The sequence below is a fragment of the Pantherophis guttatus genome, chromosome 10, assembly GCF_059756535.1.
Source record: "Pantherophis guttatus breed Tessera chromosome 10, ASM5975653v1, whole genome shotgun sequence".
Taxonomy (NCBI): domain Eukaryota; kingdom Metazoa; phylum Chordata; class Lepidosauria; order Squamata; family Colubridae; genus Pantherophis; species Pantherophis guttatus.
In genome coordinates this window covers 16,329,745-16,350,351 of record NC_142072.1, presented here as the reverse complement: position 1 = coordinate 16,350,351, position 20,607 = coordinate 16,329,745, and the positions used below count along the sequence as shown (strand labels likewise).

General features: G+C 42.1%; 1 protein-coding gene and 1 long non-coding RNA gene across 2 annotated transcripts in view; one reads left to right on the top strand and one right to left on the bottom strand.

Annotated features, from left to right (window-relative positions):
* WDTC1 (WD and tetratricopeptide repeats 1) overlaps positions 1-11,037 on the top strand; it is a 29,697-nt gene extending 18,660 nt beyond the window's left edge. The window contains exons 12-16 of the mRNA XM_034413588.3: positions 1,250-1,423; positions 3,122-3,357; positions 6,946-7,114; positions 7,886-8,078; positions 10,429-11,037. Of these exons, the coding sequence (XP_034269479.1) occupies positions 1,250-1,423; positions 3,122-3,357; positions 6,946-7,114; positions 7,886-8,078; positions 10,429-10,626 (970 nt within the window). The 3' untranslated portion in view covers positions 10,627-11,037. The remainder of the gene's footprint in view (positions 1-1,249; positions 1,424-3,121; positions 3,358-6,945; positions 7,115-7,885; positions 8,079-10,428) is intronic.
* A 1,963-nt stretch (positions 11,038-13,000) lies between these two features.
* Positions 13,001-20,605, bottom strand: LOC117663425 (uncharacterized). The gene is made up of 2 exons (XR_004590691.3): positions 20,501-20,605; positions 13,001-14,102 (listed from the first exon to the last, which is right to left on the bottom strand). It is a non-coding gene; the product is annotated as an uncharacterized LOC117663425 (long non-coding RNA).
* Positions 20,606-20,607: the final 2 nt, after the last annotated feature.

The following is a 20,607-nucleotide window of genomic DNA, read 5'->3' as shown; positions in this document are numbered from 1 at the left end:
TTTTTCTGCCCACAGTATCTAGTGCGGGATCTAGCCTGATGAGGTGGCTCAGTGGCTAAGACACTGAGCTTGTTGATCAGAGAGGTCGGCGGTTCGAATCCCTAGTACAGGTCTCCTGCGTGAGCAGGGGGTTGGACTGGATGACCTCCAAGGTCCCTTCCAACTCTGTTACTGTAACCCCTCCTCCTTGCCTAGATGAAACATTCGTGGCTAGGAATTGTGCTGGTTGCCAGAACGAGGAAGAATTGTTTCATCCAGCAAGAAGCAGTTGCATAACCCTATTATTTTAGAATAGGGGAGGACTGTAAAAGCTGAGTTTTCTTCATGCACATGCATACTCCCCACATTAGAAAGCCACGGTCTGGGATGAAAATACTTGTCTTTTTTTTTTTTTTTAAAGGCCCTCTAGACAGGGCTGAGCTTCAAAAATTTTAGCAAGGGGTTCTCTGCCTGGTTGCTGGGTGGGCATGGCCATGGTGGGCGTGGCCTAGTCAGCCTCCTGCACCATGCCAGGGTGGTGGGGGCGTTTTTGCCCTCCCCGGGCTCTGGAGGCTTTCCTCAAGAGAGAGGGCAAAAATGGCCTCCCCAGGCTCCAGAGGCCCTCTGGAGGCCTTCCCGAGCTTCCAGTAGGCCTATTTTTCACCCTTCCCGAGCCTCCGTTCGTACCCTGCAATTACCTGCATCCAAAACGGGCTGCGTGGGGACTTCTGGGAGGGGTGGGGTGGGTGGGGCCAACCAGGAGTGGGATTTGGAGTTTTTATTTTTTATTTATTTATTTTTATTTTTATATGCCACCCTTCTCCGGAGACTCAGGGCGGCTTACAATACATTAAGCAATAGCCTTCATACTTTTGTATATTTGATACAAAGTCAGCTTATTGCCCCCACAAACCGGGTCCTCATTTTACCCACCTTAGAAAGGATGGAAGGCTGAGTCAACCTTGAGCCTGGTGAGAATTGAACTCGCAGTAATTGCGATTCTCTGGACTGCACAGAATCTTAGGTAAAGGTTCTCCCGAATCCCTGCCAACCCCCAGCAGCCTACCCCTGCCTCTAGAAAAATGTCCCCTAAACACACCACAGCATTATTTTCTACCCAAGCTCTGTTAGGACTTAAGTATGCAAGCTGATTGGTTGATCTGGCTTAGTGAGTTATATCAATCCAGTCAGATACGGTTGATGGAATGAGCCATGGCTAAACCCAACATGGTTTGGATTGATGTTCTCAACCAAGTCTTGGTTTTTGCAGCCCACAGGTAGAGCTACCTCCCTATCTCGAGAAGATTAAGCTGCAGGCCAATGAGGCTTTTGCTTGCCAGCAGTGGACTCAAGCCATCCAGCTCTACAGCAGAGCTGTCCAGAAAGCCCCCAACAACGCCATGCTCTATGGGAACCGAGCAGCTGCTTACATGAAGCGCAAGTGGTAAGTGACACCTCCCTTCCTGGGAGGCCTGGCCACAACCAACTTTTCTAGTCGACTTGCATTGAATTTCAAAAATTATTCCATCCAGATTCTAGATCCCGTGTGTTTTCCATAAGAGGCTCTCAGTACAATTTTAGAGGTCTGTGGAATCTTTTCTGGATTGTTCTCCAGTCAGAGGAGCTTGACAGAGATTCATTGTGTATTGGAAAGATTACTTTCTGCATTCCTACAAGATGTAAATGCAAGTAGATAAATAGGTACCACTTCAGTGGGGAGGAAACAGCGCTCCCTGACGTCATGCTGGCCACATGAGTGCAGAAATGTCTTCGGACAGTGCTGGCTCAATGGCCTTGAAACAGAGATAAGCATTGCCCCTAGAGTCAGCAGTGACTCTTCTTCCTGTGCCATATCCGTCAAATAATGCTGTATTTTTCCGGATGTCGCATCACATGTCCAAAATATTCTAACTTTCTCTTTTTTATGGTTTTTGATATTTCCCTTTGCTTTGCTTTCCCAAGTGGCTCATCACCTTCTCATTTCTGATTTTGTCAACCCCCCTTATATGTAACAGCTGCCTGTAAATCCACATTTCAAATGCTTCTAGTCTCTTCAAGTGGCTTTCTGTCACAGACCAACTCTCCGCTTCGTAGAGCAGGATAGAAAAGGTGTTGTTGGAAGAAATGTCCATCTGGGTTCAGTTCCAGGTGGGAGAAAAGACACTGGATTCATGGAAGTTGCTTGGAAAGAAAGTTTATTGATGAACAGGGTCATATGGCTTGAGATCCTGGGCAAAAAAGGGAAGAGATGCTCTGAGTCCCTGGGTTTTATACCCTCTCTGGCTTTGAAGATTGGTTGCTGTCAGAGGTCATAGCTAGCTTTTTAGGTGTCTATGTGTTAAGTTTGGTTGAATCTTGCTGGGTGATGCAATGAAGGACAATTAAATGGCTCTGCCTGAAGGAGGTAGATCTTTGTTATGACTGGCCCAAGCCTTAATGGCCCATTGAGAAAGGTGGGGTGGGGGCTGAGTTTCTGCCTCCCTTTTAGGGGAAATATTCTGCCCTTTTTGTTGTTGTTAGTTGCGAAGTCGTGTCCAACCCATCGCGGCTCCATGGACAACTTTCCTCCAGGCCTTCCTGTCCTCTACCATCCCCTGGAGTCCATTTAAACTCACACCTGCTGCTTCAGTGACTCCATCCAGCCCCCTCGTTCTCTGTCATCCTCTTCTTCTTTTGCCCTCAATCGTTCCCAGCATTAGGCTCTTCTCCAGTGAGTCCTTCCTTCTCATTAGGTGGCCAAAGTATTTGAGTTTCATCTTCAGGATCTGGCCTTCTAAAGAGCAGTCAGGGTTGATCTCCTCTGGGACTGATCAGTTTGATCGCTTTGCAGTCCAAGGGACTCACAGGAGTTTTCTATCTCATTTTCCTAGGAGAGGGGTGAGTGCTAACTTCTTACAATGTAACATCTGACAAGCCTGATTCTTAGGCTTATGTTGTGACTGCAGAAGACCTTTTTCATTTTGAAGAATTCACTCGTGGAGTAAATTTCTGCAGGGACTCCTTTCCTTTCCTTCCTCTGTTAATCAGATAGAGGCTGAGCTGGATAGATCAGAGGCACCTTCCTACAACCGTTTCCAAATATGTATTTGGGTGGTGGTGGTGGTGGTGAGAGAATAAAAGGATCAACTTGATTTTTTTGCAGGGATGGAGATCACTACGATGCGCTCCGAGACTGCCTAAGGGCCATCTCCCTGAATCCTTGCCACTTGAAGGCTCACTTCCGCCTGGCCCGTTGCCTCTTCGAGCTGAAGTATGTAGCAGAAGCCCTGGAGTGTCTGGATGATTTCAAAGGAAAGTTTCCCGAGCAAGCCCACAGCAGCGCTTGCGATGCCCTGGACCGGGACATCAATGCTGCCCTTTTCTCCAAAAGTGATAACGGTGAGGACTTAAAAAGACAACACCTTGCACTCCTGCCCTAAGTGTGAAAAACATTCTTTGTTCTTTTCTTTTTTTCATGTTTTATTTGTTTTATTTATATAACATTCAATGTTCACCAAACAGTGTGTATTCCAGGTACAATTATATTTTGATAGTAATATTTATACATCTTCATTATATTTAATCATCGCCATCATATTAACAATATACTAACATTATGATATAATAACCTTAATGCTTAACATTTAACATTGTCTTCTTTAACAACTCTCCTCTATACCATTTTCTCCCTTTATATCTCTTCCTTTCTAACTTCTGTTTCTATTATCTAACCATTGATAAAATGTGTTCCATATCAAAAAATATTCAGTTTCTTCTTTATCCTTAATAGCAAGTGTTAATCTATCCATTTCTGCACACGTTAATATTTTTTTAATTACATTCTCCTCAGATGGGATCTCATCACTTTTCCATTGTTGCGCAAATACAATTCTGGCTGCCATTAATATATACAAAATCAAATATGCAGTCTTTTTGTCATATTTTTCTGGTGGAATAGCCAGCAAAAATATCTCTGGTTTCAAATCTATATGTAGTTTTATCATTTTTTCCAACCATGTGTGTATTTTTGTCCAGTATTTTCTCGCTCTTGGGCATTCTTTGTTCTTAAAGGGACAGATTTTTAAGAGACGCCAATGATGTGTGTACTGTGTGGCATTAGCTTTTAACATTTTAGGAGGGGCAAAATAACCCCTGTGAAAGGGATAAGTCCACACATCTTTTTAAAAAAATGCTGCAACTAAGAAACACTGATCTAGAGGACAGCCTTAGTGGGTGGGGATCAGCTATTTAAATCTGAAGGGTGAAAAAATCAGAAGAAAAACAGTTTGATCATTTAATGCCCATGTGCCTAGACTAATCTGTAGCTTTGGAAAAGAAACTGATGAGAATAGTGATAGCTTGGATCAGAAAGTCCTACATTCACACTCCTTTTCAGCCTTGAATTCACTGTATGGCTTTAGTGAAGTGGCTATATTACAATTTTTGTTCCATATCTGCAAAATTAGTTGGGAAAGAGAGGATTGTATAGAAAATTGTCCCTGTGAAATCGAATTATTATGGATCATCACACAACCAGCCAGGTGTTCATACCGGATTTGGCACTTTTATCTACCTGTCGAGTCTTTTCCAAGGATCTGGAATAGGCAGATGTTGTGTTTCATGGTGTTAGAGGTATCATCACAGGATGTAAGCTGAGTAAAGCTACCTTTCGCAATTGACTGATGGTGGAATTTGTCAATGCTGATGGTATTCAAGTGGTGCTCCAGTTGCTTTGGGGTTGCATCTATGATTATTGGTACAACGACTCTAGCTGAAGCTAGAGTCTTTTCTTGCTTCGTTTCTTAGTTGCTATACTTATGTGGGGGGGAGGGGATTTATGGAATGTAGAATGTAGAATGTTTTCCTCCAATGTGCCAGACATAACAACGATAAGGCTCCTGAGAACCAAGGCCAAATCAACGTGCCCTAGCAACAGCAGGAGGGAGCGCTGAGAAGTTCATCACCTCTTTGGTTGGCTATCATGAAATGTGACACAAGGGGGGTGAACAGTATTTGTTCTTTAGTATTATACCAAAAACACAGGGATTATTCAGTGCTGGTTTCACCTTTGACCGTGCCGATATGATATGATAAACAGGATTTTTGAGGAAGCCAAGGCCTCAGAGTCTTGAATTGGTTGGGAGCATTACTCACAGTGGTGGATTCCTCCCTGTTCGGCCCTGTTCGGCTGAGCCGGTAGCGGTGAAGATATGATGTCACCGAACCGGTTCTCTTTGTTCGGGAGCTGGGCCTTCCCGCCCCCCTCCCGCCCCCCCCCCGCTTTATTCTTACCTTTTATTTGGTCCCACCCCCAATCTATTGCTGCCTCCCGAGTCCCAGCTGATTGGCTAGAAGGAAAAAAACTGTTTAAACTCTTGCCGCGGGGCTTCAAAGGGCCGCCCTACAGCTGATCAGTGTCAAAAGGCAGTGTGGTGGTAGACCGGTGCCTCCAAAAACGAATGAGTAGACCGATACAGCTCTACAAGCAGTTAAAAGCCTGGTAGACCAGTACCTCTGCTAAATCATAAAGAATTGTCACATGACCATCAAGCCACACCCACAAAATAAGCCACACCCACAGAACCGGCAGTAAAAAAAATTTAGAACCCACCCCTGATTACTCAGAACCAGTACAGATAGTACTCGACTTACAGCAGTTCATTTAGGGACCATTCAAATGACCTATGACCATTTTTCACCGTTACCACCTTTGCAGCATCCCCGTGGTCATGTGATCAAAATTCAGATGTTTGGCAATTGTTTCGTATTTATGACCATTACCGTGTCCCAGACTCATGTGATCCCCTTTTGCGACCTTCTGACAAGCAAAGTCAACGGGGAAGCCACATTCACTTAACAACTGGGTGACTAACTTTATTAACTGCAATGATTCACATAACAATGGAGGCAAGAAAGGTCATGAAATGGGGCACTTCACAAATGCCTCACTTAACAGAAATGTTGGGCTCCGTTGTGTTCGTAAGTCAAGGACTACCTGTACTGCCTTTGCTTTCTTTTACCACCTTCATTCTATTTCTATGAGCCGCAGTGGCGCAATGGTTAAGAGTGCAGTACTGCAGGCTACTTCTGCTGACTGTCGGCTGCCTGCAATTTGGCAGTTCGAATCTCACCAGGCTCAAGGTTGACTCAGCCGTCCATCCTTCCGAGGTTGGTAAAATGAGGACCCAGACTGTTGGGGGCAATAGCCTGACTCTGTAAACTGCTTAGAGAGGGGTGTTAGACTCAGTTTCATTGAGGGCTGCATCAGGGCTGTGGTTGACCTCGGGCTGGTGGGTGGGCATGGCCAACTGGGTGGGTGTGGCCAGGCTTAACGCCACTCACTGGATGTGGCCATCTGGGTGGGCGTGGCCAGCTTGATGTCACTCCCCAAACTGCTGGCATGTTTCCTCTTTGCACTAGGTAAACCGGGCTGAAATGACGCGGGCAAGCCCCTTACATTTTCCAGGAGGGCCCTGTGGCTAGATCCGACCACATCTGGCCCGCAGGCCTTGTGTTTGACACCCCTGACTTAGAGAGGGCTGTAAAAGCACTGTGAAGTATATATATATGTCTAAATCAGAGGTGGGATTCAGCAGGTTCTGACCAGTTTTAGAGAGGCAGTAGCGGAAATTTTGAGTAGTTCGGAGAACTGGTAGTACAAATTCTGACTGGCCCCGCCCACATCTATTCTCTGCCTCCCGAGTCCCAGCTGATTGGGAGGAAATGGGGATTTTGCAGTATCCTTCCTCTGCCACGCCCACCAAGCCATGCCACGCCCACCAAGCCACACCCACAGAACTGGTAGTAAAAAAAATTGAAACCCACCACTGGTTTAAGTGCTATTGCTATTTGCAGGTCTCTCCAGCTGTTACTTATTTTTTATTAAAAAAAAAATTGCCTTCCATCTCGCTTTCCTGCGACTCGCATCATTGGTATCTCCCCAAAGTTCCCAAAAGAAGTATAACTTAGCAATTTCATTTTCTCCAGGGGAAGACAAGAAAGGGAGTGGCCCAATCTGGCTGCGAGCAACTGGCCGCAAGGATTCAATATCGGAGGACGAAATGGTGCTGAGGGAGCGCAGCTACGACTACAAATTCAGATACTGCGGCCACTGCAACACCACCACAGACATCAAAGAGGCGAACTTCTTTGGCAGGTAGGGAGCCGCCTCTCAAGGCCAAGGGTAGGGGTGTTTTTTGTGGGGTGCTGCTGTCTCCGCAAATTCCTTCTGGGGGCTTTTTTAAAAAACATATTCCCACAGCATCGGCAAATGCTCATAAGTTCCGGAACTCGTAATTTAAAACTTAAGTCCTATGTAATCCTAAATCTAAAACCCTAAAATTACTACTACTAATTAAAAAAAAAACTAACTTAACTAATAATTGATAACCTGGCATTGCCCAGGTATTTATTTATCCCAATCCTATATCAGACAGGAAGAGCAACTTCACCCTGAGTCCTGATTTCGGCGAGAATTAAATTAGTTAAAAATTGTTTTCCCTGTGTCCCAGAGGTGGGTTTCAGCAGGTTCTGACCAGTTCTGGAGAACTGGTAGTGGAAATTCAGAGAACCAGTAGTAAAAATTCTGACTGACCCCGCCCACATCTATTCTCTGCCTCCCAAGTCCCAGCTGATTGGGAAGAAATGGGGATTTTGCAGCATCCTTCCCCTGGAGTGGGATGGGAATGGAGATTTTGCAGCATCCTTCCCCTGGAGTGGGGAGGGAATGGAGATTTTGCAGTATCCTTCCCCTGCCAAGCCACACCACGCCCAGCAAGCCAGGCCCACAGAACCGGTAGTAAAAATATTTGAATTCCACCCACTGATTAGTACTACTCAATATCATGGTTCGAGGGAGAAGGAAACGCTTTGTGCAGTCTATAAATGTAACCAACCACTAAACCTGCTCTTTTTGGTTGCCTCCTAGCAATGCGCAGTACATCATCAGTGGCTCCGATGATGGTTCCTTCTTTATCTGGGAGAAAGAAACAACTAATCTGGTGCGAGTGCTGCAGGGCGACGAGTCGATTGTGAACTGCCTTCAGCCCCACCCGAGCTACTGCTTCCTGGCCACCAGTGGCATCGATCCAGTGGTACGGCTTTGGAATCCCAGGCCAGAAGTAAGATCGGGGGCAGGGGGTTCTACCTGGGTTGGAATCTGTGGTCCGCATGGCATGAAATTAAGAAAAAAATATTACATAAAAATCCCAAATTGGGTTTCAACTATGGAAGCAATGATCTATCCTAATACATTGAATTTAAGTAAAATGCTAAAATACAGTGAAATTTTAAACAACCAGGGGAATCTAAAAAGTATGCAAGAATTGGAAGAACAAGGAATAAATATAGATTGGTGGCCTTATCTACAATTAAAATCAAGATATATAAAAGATAAAAATGAATATGGCATTGAAATTCTACCAAAACAATTAGATAAAATAATGTTTGGCCCAGATGAAAAATTAATAACCAAAATATATAATTATTTACTAGAATTTGATGGAATCTGTGGTCCTTTTAGATCGGGATTAATGCTATTCTGCAATGGAGAAAACCTTTGACTTCTGACCAAGTTGAGGAAACTTCCTCAATAAGGGAAAAGGCTATATTGGCAGGGCTCTGAAATGCTCCATTTTTCTCCCTGGAAATAGAACAAAACTTTCCGAAATATCTTAAATATTTATTAATGGTTTTACAGGGAATTGACTTATGACCATATGGTGTTGACCATAAGTTATACGACTTACATAAGTTATCAACATAAATTATAGTTATGATCATAAGTTGAGGCACCCACATGACCAGAAGTAAATTTCTGGCTTTTTTCATGGTGGTTGTTAAATGAACACCATGACTGTTAAACAAACGAATGGGTTCCCATCCCCCTCACCCCCAAAACCAGTAAAAAATGGCAAAAGCCAACAAAAGTCATGCTCACATGATCGTGGAATTCCAGAACAGGTCATAAAGCTGATCTGCCAGATGTGGTTACATGATTGGGCGGGCAGTGTGGCCATTTACAATGACTGGAAGTTCTTTATTGGCCTTAACGCACCCATTCCATGGCCATCAAAACTTGCAAACGGTTATAAAATCAGCAGTCTTTAATCAAGGACTGCCTATAATGACTGCTTCATAGAACGGTGTTGCTGTTTGGCATTTGGGATTTTTTCTGGGCTTGGTGGTTTGTTCCTGATATGCTTTTCTTTCTTTTTTTCTTTTCTTTACTTTAAGCAAACTGATTTTTGTTCTTGTTAGGGCAATTATGCTTTAATGTTGACTCTTTAGTGACCCAGGGGCAGGGAGATGTTTTCCTCATGAGGCTCAAAAAGCATCAAGTCCCTTTGCATGTATTGGCACAGAAATAACTTTTACGGCATCTTGAACTAAAAGCCACTGTCTGAGGGATTTCTAAATGATATTTCCATGCTCGAGGATAACAGGCCAACTGTGTATAAATCCTGCCTACCCATCTGGCAGAGGGAAGCGTTATCTAACTGTATTGTTAGGTTGACATGCCCTACTGAAACAAGCAAGGATTTAGTGTGCTGTGTTAAATTAACTGTCGGGTTTCCAAGTGATGAAACCCATTCAAAAAAGAAATAGGCAAAGTTCCATCTTCCAAAACAAATTTCTTTTATTTAGATAGGCATCAAATTGGCAAAGTCTGTTGTAATTCCGGATCTGACACAAACCGGAATTACACCACATTATATTGTAAGTTAGAGACATCCCTCAAAAGTCACGTTCTCCAATAAACACTCATTCCACATTTCCCAGTGTCTTCAAACTCCACCTTCCATTCTCACCAGGAGCAGCCTCTGTTCCCATAGGAAAGAAGCCAAAACAATCCTCACTATCTATTTGCTCCTTCCCCCCCACCGTAAGAATGTGGTGAGCCCGAAAACCCCCCTTACATAGTAAAGAGAAAGAAAAGGAATACATGATTATAATAGAGAGCTAAATAAAATGGTTACACATATGTCAAATTCGGGCTCGACATTAACCACGATTAGCCTTAGCTAGATGTGCAAATCCATACATCACAAGAATGTAAAAATAGATTTACTCACTCAGACCAGCATTCTAGTTTCTACGGCGGCCAACTAAATGTATTCGGAAGCGTCAGAACCATGGCTAGATCATGGCTAGCCCTGACCCTCTATAGATTTACCCAGGCTCTTTTTAAACTGCCAAAGGAGTGGCCATCACCACCTCTGAGGGCAACAAACTCCTGAATATAACCATATGTCGGGTAAATAAATATTTCCTTTAGTTGCTTCTGGATTTCCTTATAATTTAATTCTAAACCATGACCATGCAATGCTACACCGCCAAGTCAAACAATCCACTTTTTGCCTTGAAGGCTTCTCCTGTTGTGCTATCTGAACGGTGTGTAGAAAGCTACTTTTGAGTAGAACCATCCAATAGTCAACTTGGGGGCTTTGGTCTTTCCGTTTTGTTTCACAGAGCGAAGCACTGAACGGGCGAGTGGTAGAAGATATGGAAGGCGCTTCCCAAGCCAATCAGAGGCGGATGAATGCTGATCCCTTGGAGGTGATGTTGATGAACATGGGCTACCGGATCACAGGAATGACTGGTGGTGGGTCTGGAGGCTCGGATGACGAAGACAGCTCTGAGAATCAGGTCCACTGCCGGACCAGCTAAAGTTGAATGGCCTCTCCTTCCTTATTTTTTTTTTTTTTTTTTTGGTTTTCATTTTTGTTTTGTTTCGTTTGAAGGGAAATCTAGTTTGCTCCGTTTGAACTTGGAAGGACTGCACTGTTTCACACTATGCACAGGATGGGATATGCCAGCGAGGGCAGAAGTGACTGGGTTTTTTGACTGCTGCTACAATTTCTTCCTTCCCCTGTTCTACTATTAAGCAGCATGGTAATGTGGCCTGTTGAGTTTTTGCCCTCCCAGCAGAAGCTGGGATTCCTTTTCCACATTGTCTGTGAGCAGTGTACAACTGGTGACCCATCCCTTCATCCAGTGTGGCTGGATGGTGGGAAGCATTGCCTACATGAGTGTGTTTTGCAGAGAGGTTGTTGAAAACTCAATAAAATGTAAACTAGGGCAGGGATTATGGAATGATGTTCAATGCTGCGATCTCTGTCTCCCAAACTCGGCTTGCCTGCCATGCCGCGAGTTTGTAATTCAGCCCCCACACAACAGCTGGTGAACATGTACACGCATCGAAAACACGGCCGTGAGAAGGTCGCTAAATACATGGATGCTCAGTGAACATGGCTAGGGAAGTACAGAAAGCTGGTATTGGGCAGAGAGCCTCACTCTGGTTGGTACCTCACATCTGTCTGCACACAGAAGAAACCAAGAGAAAATTGCAACGGTGGGAAGCTACAGCACGAAGCTTGGCGGCTTATATAACATGAGCAAGTAAAATTATCTGATGTGGCTGTTTTTGGAAAACTTAACTTTCCCTTTCCCCAAAATAACTAAATTCCCATCTCTCGGTGGGTAAGGAGTGGGGTGTTTGCTGGAAAAAAAAATATCCTTGCTAGTGGAGACAAAGCTTCAACAAAGCTATACAGTACCATTATGATAATGAACTGGTGAAAGATTTGGGATAAAGCTGCCTCTTTCCTTATTGCTGCTGTGACCTCCACTGCGCAGTTCTTTTTATTCCTTTCTTTTGTCATTAAATCCTAAAGAATCTACAGGAACTTCCTTTCTCATCTATTTCCTGATTCTTTTCATGTTGTAGCCTTCTCTCCTTGAGTGAATGTGGAAAAGATGTACGGCAAAGATACGTGTCTTAACCAAATCTTTTGAGAGGAATTGTATGTCAGGTGGAGACTCTCATCTTTAGGAAAATCGGCCCTTAACAGATTCTGTCATTAAGGATTTTTCTAGAACAGAGAATGGCATCAGTTCTGCTGTCCACACAACCTGGGATGCAGTGGGTGATGGGGCAAGTGAGATCATTCCTGCCTTCTGTGGCTTATTCAGTTGGAACTGGAAGCAAATCAGGATAGTATTGTGCTCACATCCACTGATTCATAATGGACTCAAGAAATCACAGCAGATTTTCTCACCAAATAGCTTGGCCAACAACCATAGTTACCATGATGTGTATGTTAGAAATCTGGGAGTGTCACTGAAGTCACCATCCCCATCAGTAATGTCCATAACAAACAATGATTGTGCAAATGATTAGTACATCAGGATGTCTGGTGTAATATTATATAAGTGACATCATTTGTACAACCACCCAATCTATACCTGCCTGTAGTTCCACGAAACATCTTTCCTTGGTCTCTTCCTGCTTGCTAATTCTGGCCAAAGAATACCCTGCTGCAGCATACATTTAGCGATAGTCTTTCTGACCCAAGGAAGTCACTGTAGACCAGGTGTTTTTTTTTAAAAAAAAAAAAACTTGGCAACTTTTAAGATGTATGCATTTCAACTCTTAGAATTCCCTAGCAATTCTGAGAATTGAAGTCCATGCATCATAAAGTTGGCAAGTTTGAACAACGCTGCCCTAGATTATTTCTTCCCATTATGGTGTTTTCTGCGTCCTTTAATTCCCATTTGGCTACTCCCAGTTTTTTTCGTTAATCTGGAAGAGGAGGAATCCATTCACACCTTAAGAAACCTGGGTGGTTGTTTTTCCTCTTCCCAAATACCTGCTAGTGCCAACTGCAGTCATACAGGCTCATTCAATTACCTTGCATCGGTAAAGCATTTTCGTCAGCCTAAAAGGTGTAAGGGATAAGAAAGCTGTGGTTTCCAGCTGTTGATGTAATTCCCATGATCCCCCATAACGGCTGCGCTGGTTTAATCTCTGCTGGGAATTGGAATTCAGCAATAATTAGAGGGCTGCCGATACCTTCTCCCCACCCCTTGTAGAGAATGTGATGCTAGATTGGATTGATCTTTTTCCTGACCTAGAAAAATGCTGGGGGTGGAAAGTTACAAAACCAACCGCCATTGTTCATGAAACAAAACTATTGTGCTCCTTTCCTGTCCAGTGGTTTTTAGATGTATGAAATATTCCAAGAAGCAAGAAGAATGAATGTTGTGTGTAACTGGGTACTTCAAAACTAATTTATTTTTCTACATTTTGAAGAGAAGTGTTTTACGTACAGCTTGTAGAGAGAAGTACCAAGGGTGCACAAGCCCCCACTTACACCTGTTTTGCAGGAGCAAGTCTTGATAGCCTGAAATTCCTCTTTGTCAAATGCTTCCCCTTGATTTGGGTTACACCCACGTTAAAAAAAAATGTGTAAATCCGCCATGGTCGTGGGGGGGGGTGGCCTGCTGTAGCCATATTCACAAAGTTGATACCAGGGTAGAAGTGTTAGTTCACAGAAGCGCTACCAGAACAAGGATAGTCACAAACAGTTAAGGAGACGTTGACAGAAATAAGAGTGGCATGTTGCAAAACACTAACCTCTTCATTATGTTTCCACAATGCCTGTCGGCACCCCACAGTTTTCAGTACAAGGCTTTTTTTATGTTCCCAGGACATAGCTGCGAATAAAAAAAGGATGCTAAAGTCTGCTTATTTTGCTTTGCAGCCTGCTTGCTTGCTTCCTTTTATTATTCTTAATTAAAAGAAACTTTCATTAGACGGGATCATTTGTTTCACTGCGCAACTTCTGATATTAAAGCACCAAGTTCTTTTCATTTTAATTGGTCACCCCTTGGCAGGAAGAGGTGGGCTAAATACAGTTCCATATATTAGAAAATGCTTCGTTCTCCATATTCCAGAATGCTTCATTCATTCTATTTGTGGGGGGGAAAAGGATCATTCTGTGGGACTGAGAGTAGAAAATTCTGAAAGAGGAACGGTTATGGTTAACCGTGGTTTGGGCATGTGTCCCATTACTAAGTATGGGACAGAACTACTTTTTTCCTTTTGGCTAATTACTCCTTTTTTCAAAAAAACACCCAACAAAGCTATTTTTATAATTAGTAGTGAAATCGCTCCTGTGTATAATAGTTATAAAGAAAAAACTTCATTTGGGTTGCTGGTAAAGTGGTTGCTTTGTGTAACTTTTCAGGCGTTCCAAGTTAAGATTTTCTTCCTGAAACACTGTCTTTGCAACCAGCCTTAAGTCTTCTGTTGTTGTTGTGTTGTTGTTACTCAGAGTGGCATGTTTCTGTTTTTCTGGTTCCTGGAAGAGAAAGGATTAAGCAATTAAACATTACTTTGTTCTAGTTTTGGTGTCTTTCTATTTTTGAGACAGTTTGGACCTGGTGCTTATCTACTGTGCCTTTTACAAAGAGATCATCAGTGGTTTGATATATATATGTTAGCTAATGTCCAATCTTGCAGTTTGGCACAAATAAACCTTAACATTTATTTTTTTACTTATTCCCCATTTCTAGTTGTCCATTTAAAAGCTGCATCTGTGCTGTATAAAAATAGAGAATTGTTGATAGTATTCCTTGCCCAAGAAGAGTTTATGTCAGTCACCACTGCTAAAATCTTAAAAATTACACAGTTTCCTGCTTATGAAACAATTCCTTTTATTGGCTTTTTAAGGTTTCTAAATGTATCATTTAGAAATAAACATTTGAGTATTGGTCCTCTCTAGTTGAGACAGGTGAATTTGAATGCGATTGTACGTTAAAAGCTTAGTATAAGTTAGCTCTTGTACCTTACATTACTTTCTTTTTTTATTTAAAAAAAATACCTTCATTTCCTATCGATTAGATTATCAGGAATAACCAAACATGATTCAAAGATGCTAAAAGTTATACGGTATCAAGCTGCTCATTGTGTACAGCTTGCTTGCTTGAGTCAGTACTTTGAAGCAGTTTGCAGGCTACCTTTAAAGTTCTTACATGTTTATAGAACACCACTTCCTACAGCCTAATTTTATCTTGTGTTTACACACGCATGTACACAGTATTTACGCAGAAATCTATAAATAGTGCTATGGATGTTGGTTGCCTTTTGTTCATGTTACTTGAACGCTCAACAAGGTAAACAAACTCGAGGGTTTTGAGTACATTTGTTCTCAGCAGCTGTATTTAAGAGTGCCTGGGTGCCCAAGTAGCTTTGTTGTGAAGTAGAGGTAATAGCAATGAGATATTACTAGCTGTAATAAAGATACTAGAATGTACTCTTAGTGGTATAAATGAATGTACTATTAGAACCAGTAGTATTGCTGAAATACTACTGGATTGTACTACCTGTTGGCAGACATTATGCACACAATTGTTTAGCTTTTTTAAAAAACATCTAATGTTTTGTGCCACACATGAAGTAGGGTATACAAGAGATTCTGGCTACAGTTTTTGTTATTTAAGATGGAAACAGTGGCTGTATCTTCACAGGTAGATATGATGGTCATTACATGAAGAATAGCCTAGTTTCAGTCTGTATTGCCTTTATTTAAAAGGAATAGATATATAAGTGGTGCACAAAGATCTCTGCTTTAGCCTTGGGAAGATAATATCAGTCAAGAGCAAATAGGTGTGATTTACATAGCTGGATAGTTTGACCCAATGTAAGACAGTCTATGCTTGGCATCTGCATTAATTGAAGATTTGTGGATATAAACTATGAATGGTTATATATGCATGGATGAATGGTTCCACAAGGCATGTTCTTGATTACAACGTTTTTTTAAAAAAAACAATGTGTTACAAGTAGTAGTAGTAGTAGTAGTATGCCCACAACTGAGCCCAAAATTTCCGTTGCTGAGACCGTTAAGTGAGTTTTGCCCCCTTTTACAACCTTTCTTGCCACAGTTGTTAAGTGAACCACTGCAGTTGTTAAGTTAGTAACACAGTTGTTATGCGAATTTGGCTTCCCCATTGATTTTGGCTCATCAGAAGGTTGCAAAAGGTAACTACGTAACCCCAGGACACTGCAGTCATCAAAAATGTGAGCCACTTGCCAAGCATCTGAATTTTGATCATGTGACCATGGGGATGCTACAAGTGTAAAAACAATCACAAGTCCCTTTTTTCAGTGCGGTTGTAACTTGAGGGCTACCTGTATCTTGTTCTATAATGTTCTATATCAGGGGTATCAAACTCCATTTCATTGAGGGCTGCATCAGGGTTGTGTTTGACCAAGGGGGGCCGAGGTAGGCGTGACCAGTTCAACGTCACTCTTATCAAGGGCGCCTGTGGTGGCCCGAGCACTTCAGGCTCTGTTTTCGCTGGCAGAGGGTTGCAGGAGGCTGTCACAGCCTGAAACAGAGCTTGGGAGCCCGTTTTTGCTATCAGACGCAACGCGGGACGGTCCTTTGCTGTTTCCAGGGTGGTCCATGGGCCAGATTTAAGCACCCCGTGGGCGGATCCGGCCCACAGGCCTTGAGTTTGACACTCCTGTTATATATACTTATAGAACACCACTTCCTACAGCCTTTATCTTGTTCCATAATCCTGGAAAGACTGCTAAACTTTAATATTTTAATAAACCTGATAGGAAGAACTTGACGTTGAATAGTTCGCATGGGGAGAATGCAAAATTAGCAGATTCAGTTCTCCCAGCAGTGGACTGTGAGTGCATAGATATTAAGAACATTAATTTGAATCTACATTTGATGGGGCAGGGGTGGGGAAGAGAATGGGAGATTTTTAGAAGTAGGAAAAAGCAAAATAGGGCTAAGACATTTACCAAACAAATTGCGCTTGTTTGGCAAGTTGTAGATCAGAGTGCAAAGCTATTAATTGTTGCAGAAGCCTTGGATCATACTGCACTAACCCACAAGCCATGGATATAAACCACGGTGACTAAATTCATTTAACCCAAAACTAACCCAAGAGGAAACAAGCCACATTGTGCCTTGGCACAGTGTGTGAGCCTACCTGCTTTATATGTTGCAATGTACTTTATGCACTTTTGCTGCTGCTTGTTTAAAGAAAACAAAAAATTCAAATTATGGGGGGGGGGGAAGGCTTGTATGTCCTGAGCAAAAGTAGACAGCCGCAGTAGCAATGATGCCTGATAGATGCCTGTTCCTCTTGCTAAGAGGATAATTTGTACATATGCTTTTCAAAATTCTCTTAATTGCTATTGTTAATCACATTTTAATATGTGTGTGTTATGTTTGTGTGCTTGCTTCATCACATTTTCATTTTTGCTCATTATGATTCATCACAATGCTATTTTAAATTCTCTAAGGTGCTCTGCTTTTTGTTAAGTGCTCTGTCAATCACTTCTCTCTCTTTTTGTCCCAAACTTAAATAATACTGGAAATCGTTTGTGACCTGCCAGTGTTTTACTGGAGTGCATGTGATTAAGATGGTGCAGGTCAGAACTAGTTAAATCCTCTCCATACAAGGGGCCAGAATTGTAATAACCAAGATACATATTCTATTGTTCTGACAGCTCTGCTGATTGAAAGATTAGCATATGAAGGATTATTTACTTGTTCAACCTGATATCCAGTTTATAGTAGTCCCTCCTTCAGTATTATTCCCAAACAGAACTCCAGTGATGAGATTATGTTGTAAAATTAGGGCATTAGATTTTGAGAATCAAAATGTAAGAAGGCCTATATAAATTCTGGCACCGGTATCACAAAATGGAGTGTTAATCCTAAACTTGGATGCTCTAAAAAGAGATGATGGAACAAATTTATGGAAAAGGCTATTTTAGGTACATGTTGAAGATGGTTAACAATATATAAATTCATTTCTGATACTGTGCACTGACTTTTCAGACAGAGTAATATTCCACACACAAATAATCATTTAGAAAAAACAACTGTCATCTAAAATATTTGCTTCTGTGTTCATTCAGTCTGCTGTAAAAATTATCCAAACAGGTGTGTATGCATCAAACCAGCATTGCTGACTTTTGAGCCAAGTCAAACTTAACGAAGTACTAAATAATATTGGAAGTTTTCAATTTCCATTTTATTTCAGAAATAAAGGGGTGTTGTTGTTTTACTGGCTGCTGTTGACAAAATCAGATTTGCAGAAGTCATAGCAAAATATATTTAGTCTCCACCGTCCACTTTCCTGAAAGTCTTCTCTATTGTATACAAATTTTCCTGTTTACTTCTGACCATTTTCCCATCAACGTTATCTGCAATCTTTTTTTTTTTTTTGAAAAAAATTGAACATCCATTTATATTTAGCACAGTTCTCCAAATTTTTCATATGAGTTGACATGCTCCAAGACGTATTATGATCAGGGTGTCTACAGGGAAGGAGTCAAGAAAGTCAAGATGGAGGCCACAACCAAAAGATCAAAACCATGTGAAGGCATGGCGAAAAAAAAAAAAAAAGCAGAACTTTGAGTCAACAGTTGTTATTATTTGCCTTGGTAGTACAGGGGTTTAAGGCACCCTGTTATTAAGCTTATTAAGACCAGCTGCCTGCAATTACTGCAGGGTTCGAATCTCGCCAAGGCTCAAGGTTGACTCAGCCTTCCATCCTTTCTAAGGTAGGTAAATTGAGGACCCAGTTTGTGGGGGCAATAAGCTGACTTTGTATAAATATACAAAAGGATGAAGGCTATTGCTTAACGCATTGTAAGCCGCCCTGAGTCTCCGGAGAAGGGCGGCATATAAATCAAATTAAAAAAAAAAAAATTATTTGCCACCTATCTCCCCGTGGGGCTACTCTTAAGTGGCTTACAATAATAAAAAAGAAAAATGAAAGGAGTATAAACAGAAGTAAAATAATAGAACAATAAAATAAACAATGACAAAGGAACACGAGTAAACTACATCAATGCGATAACCAAAAAGGTGAACAGGTAGAAAGCAGAGAGCAAAAGTGGGGGGAGGAGTGGAGTCTGCCATCAATCGAGCAGCTACATCAGTGTAGAACTCCCCCATTTGGTCAGGTCTTCAAATTATTGATTTTTCTGATCTTCCTCCCTTCCCATAGACTTTTCTGAGCCCCCCTGCCCCTGAGTTCATTGACTCAACCTTGCCTCCACCATTTCCTAATAACTCTGGATTAAACTGGGCTGAGGAAAAAGGGACCAGTTTAAAGGCACCGGTGAGTTTTCACAGAGGGTTTCACCTAGGAAGAAAAGACCCCCTTCCAAGCAGCCAAAGCAATGCCCAGGGTCCCTTCAACCCAGCCTTCCCCTTAAGCCACTGTTTCTCAACCTCAGGAACTTTAAGCTAGGTGGACTTCAATGCCCAGAATTCCCTAGCCCACTCTGTTCTGCTGGCTGGCTGGGGAATTCTGGGCATTGAAGTCCACCCTGCTTAAAGTTCCTGAGGTTGAGAAACACTGCCTTATGAAATACAGGTAGTCCTCGACTTATGACCACAATGGAGGCCAAAATTTCTGTTGTTAAGTGAAACATTTGTTAAGTTAGTTTTGCCCCATTTTATGATTAGAACCTTTCTTGCCACATTGGTTAAGTGATTCACCGCAGTGGGTAAGTTAGTAACATGGTTGTTAAGTGAATCTGACTTCCCCATTGACTGCCTGTCAGAAGGTCAGTAAAGGAGTTCACCTGATTCCGAGACACTGTCAGAAATATGAACCAGTTGCCAAGCATCTGAATTTTGATCACATGATCATGGGGCTGCGACAGAGGTCATAAGTGTGAAAAGCGGTCATAAATCACTTTTTTCAGTGCCGTTGTAACTTTGAACAGCCACTAAATGAAATGTAAGTCAAGGACTTGCCTGTACCACCGAGAGCTAGGTATCTATGGGGATTCTCAGTCATCCAGGTCATGGTTGTCCCAACCATGCTTTCTTTTCAAAAGGCAACTGGACAATAAAGTTTATCTATCTATCTATCTATCTATCTATCTATCTATCTATCTATCTATCTATCTCATCTATCCATCCATCTATCTAACTCTGTCTATTTTACCTATCTATCTCTATCATTAGCTTAATCATCTTATATTCACATTTTATATGTATGTTATTTTAACTGTTCACCACCCTGAGTCCTTCGGGAGAAGGGCGGTATAAAAATTAAATAAATAAATATCTCATCTATCCATCCATATCTACCTATGTCTGTCTATCATCTGTCTGTCTGTCTTATCTATCAACCTATCTCTTTATCATCTATCTTATCTATCTCATCTATCCATTCATTCATCCATCCATATCTATCTATCCACCTATCTATGTCTATCATCTATCTCATCTATCATGCATCCATCCATATCTACCTATCTCTGTCTCTCATCTGTCTGTCTGTCTATCTTATCTATCTATCTATCTATCTATCTATCTATCTATCTATCTATCTATCTATCTATCTATCTATCTCTTATCTATCTCATCTATCCATTCTTCCATTCATATCTACCTGTCTGTCTGACTGTCTGCCTATCATCTAGCTATCTATCTGTCTGTTTGTATATTTTCTCTCTCTCTCTGTCTCTATCATCCATCCCTCTGTCCATCCATCATTCAGCAATATCTACCTATCTACATCTACCTACCTACCTACCTATCTCTGTCTCTATCTCTATCCATCCGTCTATCCATCTACTTTTGTTTCTTTGTTCAGAACGTCAGAACAGAACTGAAGAAGCTTCTGGGATGAGAAGCGAAACGTCTTCAAGCCAAAAACAAAGTCCACCAGCCTTTTGGGGGAAAAAAAAAACAAACATCACCTTCAGGAAGCAGAGTTAGGCCACGCCTCCTCCGATCCCCGACACCCAGCTCTAAAGGCCTCGTCGGCCCCGCCCCGCCGTTGTCCGGAAGCGGGAGCCCCGTCTCC